Source organism: Myotis myotis, unplaced genomic scaffold, assembly GCF_014108235.1.
Source record: "Myotis myotis isolate mMyoMyo1 unplaced genomic scaffold, mMyoMyo1.p scaffold_m19_p_2, whole genome shotgun sequence".
Classification (NCBI taxonomy): Eukaryota; Metazoa; Chordata; class Mammalia; order Chiroptera; family Vespertilionidae; genus Myotis; species Myotis myotis.
The window spans coordinates 62,641,228-62,654,253 of record NW_023416324.1 but is presented as its reverse complement, the minus strand read 5'-3'; the positions used below and the strand labels follow the sequence as shown (position 1 = coordinate 62,654,253).

The window sequence follows — 13,026 nt, the reverse complement described above, 5'->3', positions numbered from 1 at the left end:
GCCCTCTCGCAGTCTGGGACCCCTCGGGAGATAATGACCTGCTGGGTTAGGCCTGCTCCCGGGTGGCAGAGGGCAGGCCCAATCCCTAGGTGCAGCCCCTGGTTGGGCTCAGAGCAGGGCCGATTGGGGAGTTGGGGCGCCGCCCCCCGTCATACACAGAGCAGGGTGATCAGGAGGTTGTGATTCCACCCTCAATCACGCTCAGGGTAGGGCCGATTAGGGGGTTGGAGCACCATCCCCTGTCACACTCAAGGCAGGGTCGATGGGGAGGTTGTGGTGCAACCCCCTGTCACGCACAGAGCAGGGGCAATCGGGGGTTGGGGCACTGCCCCCTGTCACTCTCAGAGCAGGGCCCATCAGGGGGGTTGGGGCACTGCCCCCTGTCACTCACAGAGCAGGGCCCATCAGGGGGTTGGGGCACCGCCCTCTATCACCCACAGAGCAGGGCCGATCAGGGGGTTGAGGTGCCGCCACTCTCACACTCAGGGCAGGGCCGATGGGGAGGTTATGGCTCTACCCCGTCACACACAGAGCAGGGCCCGTGGGGGGGTGGGGGGGTTGGGGCGCCACACCCTGTCACACACAGAGCAGGGCCGATCAGGGGGTTGGGGCGCCGCACCCTGTCACGCTGATCCCAGTGCCAGGAGGCCTCGCGGCTCCACTGATCCCGGTGCTGGGAGGCATATTACCCTTTTACTATATAGGGTAGAGGCCTGGTGCATGGGTGGGTGCCAGCTGGTTTGCCCTGAAGGGTGTCCTGGATCAGGGTGGAGGTCCCCACTGGGGTGCCTGGCCAGCCTGGGTGAGGGGATGATGGCTCTTTGCAGCTGGTCACACACCCTTCAGGGTGGGGGTCCCCACTGGGGTGCCTGGCCAGTCTGGGTGAGGAGCTGAGGGCTGTTTTCAGGCTGGGGGTGACTGAAGCTCCCAACCGCTCCTTTTTTTCTTTTTTTCTTTTTTTTTTATTCTGGGCCAGCTTTAGCTTTGAGGCTTGGCTCCAGCTCTTAGGCCTCCACTGCTGAAAGTAGGTTTCTGGCCTTTGCTTACAATGTTGCGATCCTGCTGGCTGAAGCCCAGCAGGTTTCTGGGGTTTTGTTTAGCTTCTATGTTTGTTACATAGTTGCTTGCGGCTCAGAGGCCTGCAGTGGCAGGCGGGGAACGTTGGAGTCCTCCGTCACTGAAGCAAGCAAGCCCCATGTTAGTTTCAAGCTGCCTGGCTGCCAGCCGCCATCTTGGCTGACAGTTAATTTGCATATTGCCCTGATTAGCCAATGAGAAGGGTAGCGGTCATGCGCCAATTACCATGTTTCTCTTTTATTAGATAGGATACTTGGGACTATATAGAAAAGAAGAATGGAAAATTATAATGATCAAAACCCAAAGGCAACTGTAATTAACATTTTTATTTATTTCCTTTTAGTATTTTAAAAATATGATAACTATTTTTGGTGCACATGGCTTAGCCTTAAGACTTAAGCAGCCCTCACCACCATTTCCTTTCTCCTTGCTTCCTCCCATTAGTTCCCTGCCCACAATCTAAATCTTGGGACCAGAGTCTTCAGGTATGCCTGCAGGGTAGGTGGGAGGATGGCTGGGTGTGCAGGACCAGTCTTAACCTACCTCGAGCGGTTGTTTCTTGGAACAAAAGGAAAAATAAGGGGAAAACATGTGGTTGGGATTGTCCAGATAAATATAGGGCTTGCCTATATTTCTTATGTGAGGGCAGAATGGTCAAGAGTTAGTGAGTAGAGATGTTAAGCCCAATTGCTACATTCACTGGTTTACTGTTGTCATCTGAAAGACCTGTGCTCTGTCCAATTAGATTAGCAATTACTACTCCTTTTGGTGGGGGATGGGAGCAGCTATAAAGAGGTTAGCAGATGCAGAAGGGTGGGGTGAAAGGGTAGAAATATTCCCACACAAATACAAGGTATAATTATGTGTCATTTTACATGTAAATGAAGAAATGAGTATCAGAAGATTTAAATCACTTGCCCGAAGCTAGATAGCTTTTATGAGTGTAAGTCTGTCACATGAATTTAGGTCTTTCTGGCCCTTAAGCTCACGCTATTAACATCCTTTCTAAAAAGGCTGTGCAATATCACAACCTTTTAATATATCATAATCTCTTTTGTATAATATTTAGGTTTTGAACCTATTTGTATATATTTGTTCACATATTTCTTTTCAGTTACAATTACTTATTTGTATGAGACTCTCAGTGGAATTGCTAATTTAAAGGATGTGAACATTTTAAGGCTCTTAATATGTTTTTCTATTACTTTTCAAATGGTACAAAACAGTTACTTTTTTTGGCTCATCTTATTTAATAGACAGAATAGGTTTTTATTTATTTATTTATTTTTTCAATATATTTTATTGATTTTTTACAGAGAGGAAGGGAGAGGGACAGAGAGTTAGAAACATCGATGAGAGAGAAACATCAATCAGCTGCCTCCTGCACACCCCCGACCAGGGATGTGCCCGCAACCAAGGTACATGCCCTTGACTGGAATCGAACCTGGTACCCCTCAGTCCACAGGCTGATGCTCTATCCACTGAGCCAAACCTGTCAGGGCGACAGAATAGGTTTTTAATTTTTAGTTGAATTTTTTTGGATTTCCATTGAGATTGAACCTAATATTTTTAACCAGTTGTGCTTTTTTTTTCCTTTTAATCCTTATGCAAGGATATTTTCCCACTGATTTTTAGAGAGAGTGGAAGAGAGGGGAAAGACAGAGAAAAATATTGATTTGGGAGAAACACATCAATTGGTTGCCTCCTGATCAGGGCCCAGGCCGGGGAGGAGCCTCCAAAGGAGGTATGTGCCCTTGACGGAATGGAAGCCGGGACCCTTTAGTCCCCAGGCCGATGCTCTATCCACTGAGCCAAACCGGCTAGGGCAAACCAGTTGTGCTTTTGTTTGTGTATGTGAGTGTGTGTGTGACAGATTTTGAGTTCAAAATATCAATTTATGTCTTCTCTGCTTTCGTACTCTCTTAATTCTTTCCCTTCACAGCCAAACACTGGAGGAATCTTTCTTTCAGCTGTCATCGCTTCTTTACCACTCATTTATTACTCAACACATTGTAATCTGGCTTTCCTCCCCCCTCTCTGTGGACTTGTTCTTGCTAAGGTTACTAATGGCCTTCTAATCACCAAACCCAAGTGTTACTTAGAGCTCCAGAAATAATATATAACTTTCTTTTTTCTGTTTTTACTTAAATTACAGTATTAGTTGGAATTTATTTCTTCAGTACAATTATGAAGAAGACATCACACACTCATTTTATTTGTTAAATGATTGATTATATGCCACTACTTCAAAAAATCATAATTCCTTTTCATTATTGACTAAACCTAAATAACCATTCCACTTCTTGAGCAAATTGCCTTTATGAGATTATTTTCTTCAAAGATTAAAATTCTTAAACTTTTTTTTTTATTTTTTATATTTTTTTAATTGATTTTTTTACAGAGAGGAAAGGAGAGAGATAGAGTCAGAAACATCGATGAGAGAGAAACATCGATCAGCTGCCTCCTGTACATCTCCTACTGGGGATGTGCCCACAACCTAGGTACATGCCCTTGACCGGAATCGAACCCGGGACCTTTCAGTCAGCAGGCCGACGCTCTATTCACTGAGCCAAACCGGTTTCGGCTAAAATTCTTTTTTTCAATAAATTTGCTTTAATTTCTGACTATACTACTCTTCCCTTTTTCATGGTTTGTCACTTAAAATATTGATTAGTTAAGAAGCACATTGGTCATTTTCCTAATCTGGATCACAGTAGAACCTGGCCACATTCTGAAATGTTTAGCTTTCTAGATAGTACCCTATTTTTGACTGCAGGATTTATCTGTACTTAAAAATGAACACTACTACTCTAATCCCATTTCCGTCATAGCCTTTTTGCTATTGTCATTTTAGAGGAGGGAAGAGAGGAAAATGCTGCTGATATATTTACCCAGGGATTCCAGCTGAAATTTGGAATTCATTCATGAACATTTTATAAAGAGTATATATTTTAACCACTTAATGGATCCAATTATGTTATTGGAGCCTAAGGGTTTTGTATAACATTTCTATAATAAAATGTTTCAAGTTCCAAACATCTAACTTCTAAGCAAGTCTTTGAAATAACCTTTTATTTATTTTTATTTTGGGGGGGGGGAGTTTCTGTTTTTTAAATTAAATTTATTGGGGTGACATTGGTTAATAAAAATACATAGATTTCAAGTGTACAGTCCTATAATACATTACTAATGTATGCATATTGCGTTGTATGTTCACCACCCACAGTCCAATATTCTTCTGTCACAATATATTTGACCCCCTTTACCCATTACTACCTTCCCCTACCCGCTTTTCCCTCTGCTATCCACCATTTTGTTGTCTGTGCCTATGAGTGTTTGTCTTGCTTGTTCATGAAATAACCTTTTAAGAGTAACAGGATACCTGTCTATATTTTCTGCTATACAGTGTTCTCTTGAGTTTCCCCTTGTGTAACTATATTAGGTGAAATGTAATTTGATTTCATTCAGGCCACCCTAAAGATGTTGTTGGATCATTTGAAATTGGTGGCTTCTTACCACGAAGTGAATAAGATGACCTGCCAGAACTTGGCTGTGTGCTTCGGACCAGTATTACTAAGTCAGAGGCAGGAGACTTCCAACCACAACAACAGGGTCTTTACCGATTCAGAAGAACTTGCAAGTGCTTTGGACTTTAAAAAACACATTGAAGTTCTTCATTACTTACTTCAGCTCTGGCCAGGTAAATGATTCTATGGAAATATTTTTCTCTTTTAATAATAGGATATTTTAATTCGTTGATGATTAAATATACTCCTGTGTAATTAAAGAACACCTTTTTTAGATTTTGCGTTTGGAAATAATTATGAATTGATACCTGCCCTTTAGATTTCTCAATTTAATATGTCTGCTCTTGCTGGTAATATAATAGACATATAGATCAATGTACACATTTTGGATTTGGTTCAATCTGGATTTGAATCTGGCTGTGCCACTTATTAGCTGTCTGACCTTGGGCAAGTTCCTTAATATCTTAGACTCTCAGCATCACCATTTGTCATGGATTTAGTATGTTTGTAGAATTTTTTTTTTTAATATATTTTATTGATTTTTTTACAGAGAGGAAGGGAGAGGGATAGAGAGTTAGGAACATCGATGAGAGAAAAACACCGACCAGCTGCCTCCTGCACACCTCCCACTGGGGGTGTGCCCGCAACCAAGGTACATGCCCTTAACCGGAATCGAACCCGGGACCCTTGAGTCCGCAGGCCGACGCTCTATCCACTGAGCCAAACCGGTTTGGCTCTTTGTAGAATTTATAGGAGGATTAAGTTAAAAATTATGTATGTAAGTGCTCAGCCCAGTTCTTGGCACATAATAGGTACTCAAGTAAATATTAATTTCTTTTCTCATTCTTAGTTCAACTGGTATGAAGGAGAATTTATTCTTCTCCTTAAATCAATTCTTCTTCTTGACATCTTCACTGTATTTATGGTCATTCTTCAAATTATCCAGGCTTGAATTGACAATTATCTCTGATCTTTTTAGCTTTCTTATCCATCTCTTGAAGCAGTCAATAACATAATGCTGACAGTTATTGTCCTCATGCATCTCTTGTGTAGTTTCAGAGCTAAAAGGAATATGTATTTAATTAGATGTTCCATAAAGAATCCTGTATTTAAGTTCCAAAATTTCTTATCCTGAAGTAACCCTTGCTTCACTTCCCAACACTGCACAGTAATTAGATGCCCAGTGGAAGGCACAGTGGTGAAAGTGTTTGTCCCTGGAGTCAGGCTTGGATCCAGATTTGGATTGTGGCACTCACCCACAGTGTGGGCTGAGGCAAATACTTTATTTTCCTGAGACCTGTTTGCTTCTCTGTAAATAGTGTCTACCTCAGGGTTGTGAAGATTGAGATAAAGCATCTAAGGCAATGAACAGAGTGTTTAGCATAAAGTTAGCTCTCAGTAAATGTGCACTCTTATAGACAAACTAGAGCCCTGGTGCACGAATTTGTGCACTGGTGGGAGGGCGTGGCCTGTGGGGATCAGCCCGCTGGGGGAGCAGCTGCTCATCCTGGTCAGCTGAGTGGCACTCCCACTGTGGGAGCGCACTGACCACCAGGGGGCAGCTCCTGTGTTGAGCGTCTGCCCCCTGGTGGTCAGTGTGTATCATAGTGAAGGGTTGTTCTGATCGTCCCACCTTAATGGTTCCTGGACTTCTATATACAGACAGTCCTCGGGTTATGTCGGACTCATACATCATTTCGTGGTTACGTCGCTATCTCCCATTTATTGATTTAAAAAAAAGCTCCGTCTTTTCGACCTATCTACATATGTGTTTTATGTTTTTTATTATTTATTTTATCTTTCTTTTAATTATTTTTTACTGTTTCACTTCATTACTGCTGTGTATGTGCTCCATGTGAGTGATGTAGGTGCTTATGTAGGTGGGTTCCACTTACAGCGAAAATCGCATTACATAGTGCCGTAGGAACGGATTTCTGGATCTCCCACGTAACCACAGGACCTACTGTATATAGATGAGAAGAAGAGATTAAAGTACAAAGGAATGCTGATTCAGTCTTTTAAATTACATCTAATTTTTAAAAGTGAATTAAAATTTAAGCTAAAATTTTCAGCTCTTAAATTTGGAAAGTTAAAACTTTTGCTTTCTTTTAAACACAGACCTAAAAATAATTTCTAATTGACATTTTAACTGAATTAGTATGTATTATTATTTTAAAATTCTGAGTCAAGATTTTCTGTACAATTGGTCTGAATACTACATTTGGTGCCTAAAATAAGGAATCATTCAGGTTAAAGTTTTAAATGTGGGTTTCTTAGCTTTTCCTAAAACTGCTTTAATTATAATAAACATCAGGAATTTGGAGAGGAGCTATCTTATTCTTTTTAAACAAATATATATTTTTTATTGATTTCAGAGAGGAAGGAAGAGGGGTAGAGATGTAGAAACATCAATGATTAGAAAGAATCATTGATCGGCTGCTTTCTGCACACCCTACACTAGGGATCAAGCTCACAACCTGGGCATATGCCCTGACCAGGAATCGAATAGTTACCTCCAGGTTCATAGGTTGATGCTTAACTACTAAGCCAAGCAGGTCAGGCTGTCTTATCATTCTAATCGCACATGTAAACTTGCTTGCTTGGAGATATCATTAAATTACTATCAGTACCTGAGTCCTTTATCATTAATTCTGTACCAGAGGTTAATGTCATTTCATTATTTTGTAATAGCTAACTTAGTTCAGGGTGTAGAAGTAAAAATTAAATTATATCCTCTGTTATAGAAAAGAACAGGTGTAGTTTTCAGATTCACTGTATTTCAATGATATCCTTAAACAACTGACTCCTAGTGTATTAATACCTTATTGCAGAGATTTGTGTTGTTGGATTTAGCAATAACTGCTCCCTTTTCTATAATCTTTTCTTTTTCTTTAGTTACACCACCTTAGACAAAGGACAGAACAGGGTAGAAAGATGAGAGGAAACAGCAATTAGTTTTGCCCTCTAAATCATTACTTTTGGGTTCAAGAAAAGGCAGAAGTCAAGTTGATGTAAGACAGTTACTGAGCCTGAGAAAATTGATGGTGACATAGAGACTGGGTCACAGCATGTGAACTTGGTGAATGCCCATCATACATTCAATAGGAGGGTTGTGCTCTCCTTGTTATGCATATTTTATTTGTCTTTTTGGAATCTCCCCTACTCAAGAGGTAAGAAGAGTTGGTTCCACCCTTCCTTCTTGCTTTCTTAACTTTTTGTTTTGTGGGTTTGTTTGTTTTTTCCATTTTGGGCAAGATTACAATTTCCTTTGAGCTTTCCATTTGATAAACTTGACTTCAAAGTGATCCATTAGAACCCTGGCCGATTGGCATTGGAAGGTTAAATCATCCTGCCAGTGGTTTTCAGCTTTCCTTCTGCCAAAGCTCTACAATTCTTTGGAAGCAGCAGCTTCACGGACAGATTGGTAGCATGTTGGGGAACAAAATGGAAACACACTTCCCTTTTTGAACAAAACAGACTTCTTTACCTCTTTTCTTTAATATAGTAGATTTTTAAAAATGTTGGTTTTTAAAAATACATTTGCTGTTTTAAGAAGAATATTGAAAATTATTGATGGGCCACTCTTTCACTTTACAGGTGGGGAAATAGCTTTAGACAGAGTGTAACTCTAGACCAGCTATTTGCTATATCGCATATTCTATGATGAGTAGATTTGGGACAGGTTTTTTCGGAAAAGCTATTGATTTTTCCCTAATCCTTTTTCTTTAATTTTTCTCACTAGACAAAGCTTCATGAGGTCAGGGACTTATATTCCCAAGTCCTAACACAGTGCTTGGCACTAATTCGACAATGTATTTTGTTAAATTAGGCAATTGCACTGTAGATAAAAGGCTAATAAAGTGGTGATTAAAGGTATAAACCTATTGGTAGAAAACAAGATAAGAAAAGTTTCTTAGTACTTATCATTACATTGTGAAACTTTTCCAGCACCATATAGACTGCATTTTAAATTTTATTCTGTTGCCCCAAATTTTATTCTGTTGCCCAGCCAGCGTGGCTCAGTGGTTGAGCATCAACCTATGAACCAGAAGGTCACGGTTTGATTCCCAGACAGGGCACATGCCTGGATCGCGGGCTCCATCCTAAGTGTGGGGCCTGCGGGACGCAGCCGATCAGGCATTCTCTCTAATCATTGATGTTTCTATCTCTCCCTCCTTCTCCCTTCCTTTCTAAAATCAATAAAAATATACTAAAAGACAAAAATAAATAAATTTTATTCTGTTGAAGTGGGTAGTCAGCAGTGCTGGAAAAACTAGAACTTTTTTGGGGTGGTTAAAATTAGCCATTTTTGCCCAGTCAATGTGACTCAGTGGTTGAGCATCAACCTATGAATCAGGAGGTCGCAGCTCAATTCCCGGTCAGGGCAAATGGCCTAGTTTCTCGCTTGATCCCCAGTAGGGGGTATGAGGGAGGCAGCCGATCAGTGATTCTCTCTCATCATTGATGTTTCTATCTCTCTCTCCCTCTCCCTTCCTCTCTCTGAAATAAAAAAAAATAAATAAATACAATTAGCCATTTTCTCTGCATAATTAATAGGAAACCATTCCACCATCAGTAATTTAAGAAGCTAGTGAGGTTGATTTTTCAGAAATTGAAGTTTTAGTCTAAAAGATATGACTATTATCATAATCAGTTTCTTAAATATTTCCCAAGAAAATATACAAAAATAATGTTTGAATAAGGACTTGATTAGTAAAATAAATATAGGGTTTGCAGGTGAATGTCAGAAAAGTAACACAAGCTCAGACACAGAGTCAAAAATGTTTTACTTTGGTTTGGATCACAAACCAGGTGACCTCAAGATAAGCAGAATACTGTAATAGGTTGATGAAAACAACAGGCATGGCACTTAAGCAGTAAGAACAGGAATAGCACAGAAAATGAGAGATAAGCAAGGAGACTTAGTGGAGATAAGAAGCTAGAGAAGAAAAAGCAATATGAATAATTAAACAGTGGAAAAATTCAGATGTCCATTCTGCCATTACATCAGTTAATGGCATGGGACATTCTTTATTAATACTGTTATCAAAGATCAATTTTAATACCAGACCTTTAGTTTCATGGAAAATTTTAGGTAAAGAGCTTTTAGCTATTCATAATGCTATATAATAACTATAATAAAAATGCAGATAAACAGAAATGTTAAAGAACGTATCTACACACAGTTATCAAGTATTTTAATAAAATCCAAGTAAGAATATTATGTGACTCCTGAAAAATACTGTAATATCACTGTAATTCTGGAAAACTAGGACCATATGCCTGTTTGTATTGTTTTTCAATTATTTTATTTCATACAATAGGAAGCAAGCCTTTTGTACAATAGGAATGCAGCAACTTCACACGTTAGAGAGTGAAAGTTGCTGCATTGTTGATGATGATATGTTCCCTTTACCTTAGAGAAGGGACATATAGATGGAGAGGTAGTTATTAGCTGAGAATAAACAAGCAGAAAGAGAGGTATGGACAGGTTTTCACAGCTATGCTTCAATATTTAAATTAAGTTTGTTTTACATACAGAAGAGCCTCAGACAAATGTTCTGTTCAATATACACGAAAGACTAAATGGTTTGTTATGGAATAATGTGTGTCTCTGTGGTAATCTGTACAGCCAGCAGAATGCATAACCTTAGGAGAATTTAATCTTACTGTGAGGAATGTTATTTGAGATTGTTAGATACCTAACCAGAATGGGAAAATAAAATATCTGTACTATTTTCAGGCAATAAATGAAGACCCTTAGTAGCTAATGCCGTATAATCAAACTCAGGTAACACGTAGTCAAGTCTAGTATCCGTGCATTTTATCAAAGTGAAATTGGGGCTGCTTGGTAACGTAAATTATGACACTGCTGCTAATAGAATTGCAAAGAAACACAAAGGTCAGAACTTTCAGAGTGAGCACTTTAGATGCCTTGCCTTATTTAGACGTTTGCAGACGAAGGAACTTTTTGTTTAGTTTTGTTTGTACATCAACATGCCTTGCCTGCTTTTTTCTGTAGCTTTTAATTAGAAGAAGCTACCAGCTTAGCTACTGTTTGAATTACGGCTAGATAATAATTAACAGAAGTTAATCAACATTAGAAATTGATTTGTTTGGGGATGTTATGATATGGCATGAACTAGCTCCACTGTACATTCTACTAGCGCTGTCCCTAATCTTGATTATGTCTGGTGATAGAAAAAATAATTATGGAATGCTTTCTTAGTGTGCATGTTTTTGTTTTAATGCATGTTTGTAGTTACTAAGGGGCTTATCTTTAGCTCTGTTTTTTAAAGGCCAGCTGGATTACTATCACCAAAGCACATTTATTGTTTGTTTCTAGTGCAGCGTTTAACTGACAAAGAATCAGCAGAACAGAAGTCTTCTCTGAATTATTTGAGGAAGAAGAAGGAACGACCTCAGATGTTAAATTTGAGTGGTACCGATTCATCAAGAGTACTTAGGCCACGGCAAACCAGGTTAGACAGTCCACTTAGCAATCGTTACGCAGGAGACTGGAGCAGCTGTGGAGAAAACTACTTTTTAAATACAAAAGAAAATTTAAATGATGTGGATTATGATGATGTCCCTTCAGAAGATGGAGAAAGTTGCAGCAAAATGTATGGACCCGATATAATGATTAAACAGCCAATTCCCTTGTCCAAAGAGTGCACATTTCAGACGTATTTGACAATGCAGACAATTGAGTCTACAGTGGATCGAAAAGTCAATCTCAAAGATCTACAAGAAAGTATTGATACGTTGATTGGAAATCTGGAGCGTGAGCTCAACAAAAACAAGCTTAGTATGAGTGTTTGAGAATTTGTGTTTTCATAATGTTTAAAGTTTCAAATCTTTCTCACAAGGGAAGTTTTTATTTTATTTTTTTTATTCTTAAAGCCTTCAGTTAATTTCTAATAAGTTAATGTGATTCAATTAAAAACACATATTCACTAATATAATTTTTACTTATCTTATTAGGAAATTTTACTTGGGGTAAAGATAACTTGGACTTCTTGGGTATATTTTAATAAATCTTGCCAATTCTTTGGAGATAACTTTAAATGCACTTACAGCATTCACATAAGTTATTAGCCCCTCACGATTTTTGTACTTCATAGGAATTGCTCTTCTGTAGCTGAAACAGATGTTCCTGTTAGAGGAATATTGCAGCTGCTCAGTTGGATTTGCAGTATGAGTCCACGGACACTGCAACACCACTTGATCACATTTCATTTGCAATGCAAATGCTGCTATATAAGAACCTTTTTGTAAATGAAAGTAAAAGTATACAAATATTAATGTATTCTGTATTAACAGTAATTATTTAAGCTTATGGAAATTAAATATTTTTATAATCCTGAAAATATGTATATATTTATAAGTGCATATATGTGTAGGTATTAATGGGGGGGGGAGTATTGGTTGCAGAATCACATGTATCTTTAAAATATATGTCATGAGGCCAAAATCATTAGCTTAAGAATGTTGTTTTCAGGGAAAGAACATTTAAGTCAAAGGAGGAATTGCATAGAAACACATGAACCAAAGTACTAGATGCCTCTGAGTAGAAATAATAGACTATATTTGGTTCACAGAAAGTCACAATATCCCCAGTGAGAAGTCATCTTTTAAATTGAAATCCTCTAACTGAAAGGATGAAGAGCCCAGATTTCTGCACTGGTGACTTAGATTATAAAAATGCTCACCTGCTCCGTGCATATTTAAGTTCTGCTTTAAAAAATTACTTATGCATAAATCATATTTATTGGTAATAGTACATTTATAACATTGACTTTATAATTACCCCATTTGTTTCTAAAAAATCTTGCCAGTATACTACATGTTACTGATTTTTAAAAATTAACTTATTTATCTACAGGGTAGTCATTATAGCAATCACAGCAGTGTTTGAAAATGTTCATTTAAAAGCCTTTTGTTTTATTAAATTGGAATGTATTTTTAAAACTTTTATACCTATGGAATGTTATAATTTTAAAATTATAAATAAAATTTGAATTATCAACTTAAACATTTAGCAACCATTAGGAAACCCGACTTCTTGATGTTTTTCTAAATATTATATTTAACTATTTCTTTGCAATACACATTGGTAAATAGAGCACGTTTTTATTTAATTTGAATACTTAATTGTTTTTTTAAATACCCAGATAAATAAATATTTTTATGTGAAATTTTAAGTTTTTAAGCTTTTGTATAACAATCTAGAAGAATACCAAAAGAATATGTGACAGGAATATGTTCTGAGTAAATAGTCAAAAGAAATGTACTTTAAATAATTTGTAGGAAGGCTGTCTCAGTCTTCTTCCTCTTGTTTGCTATGTCATGTACAGAGTATACAATAAGTTGTTCCAGAAATGTAAAACTTTTATTAAAATATTATAACCTTGGTGTCATA

General features: G+C 38.2%; 1 protein-coding gene across 4 annotated transcripts in view; it reads left to right on the top strand.

Moving 5' to 3' along the window:
- Positions 1–13,026, top strand: part of SYDE2 (synapse defective Rho GTPase homolog 2) — a 45,322-nt gene extending 32,296 nt beyond the window's left edge. For 2 of the 4 annotated variants that reach the window (XM_036349282.1, XM_036349281.1), the window contains 2 exons: positions 4,546–4,777; positions 10,951–13,026. In XM_036349282.1, coding sequence (XP_036205175.1) covers positions 4,546–4,777; positions 10,951–11,426 — 708 coding nt within the window. In that variant the 3' untranslated portion in view covers positions 11,427–13,026. Of the gene's footprint in view, positions 1–4,545; positions 4,778–10,347; positions 10,396–10,950 lie in introns of all 4 variants that reach the window. The other 2 variants (XM_036349284.1, XM_036349283.1) reach the window with 2 other exon arrangements.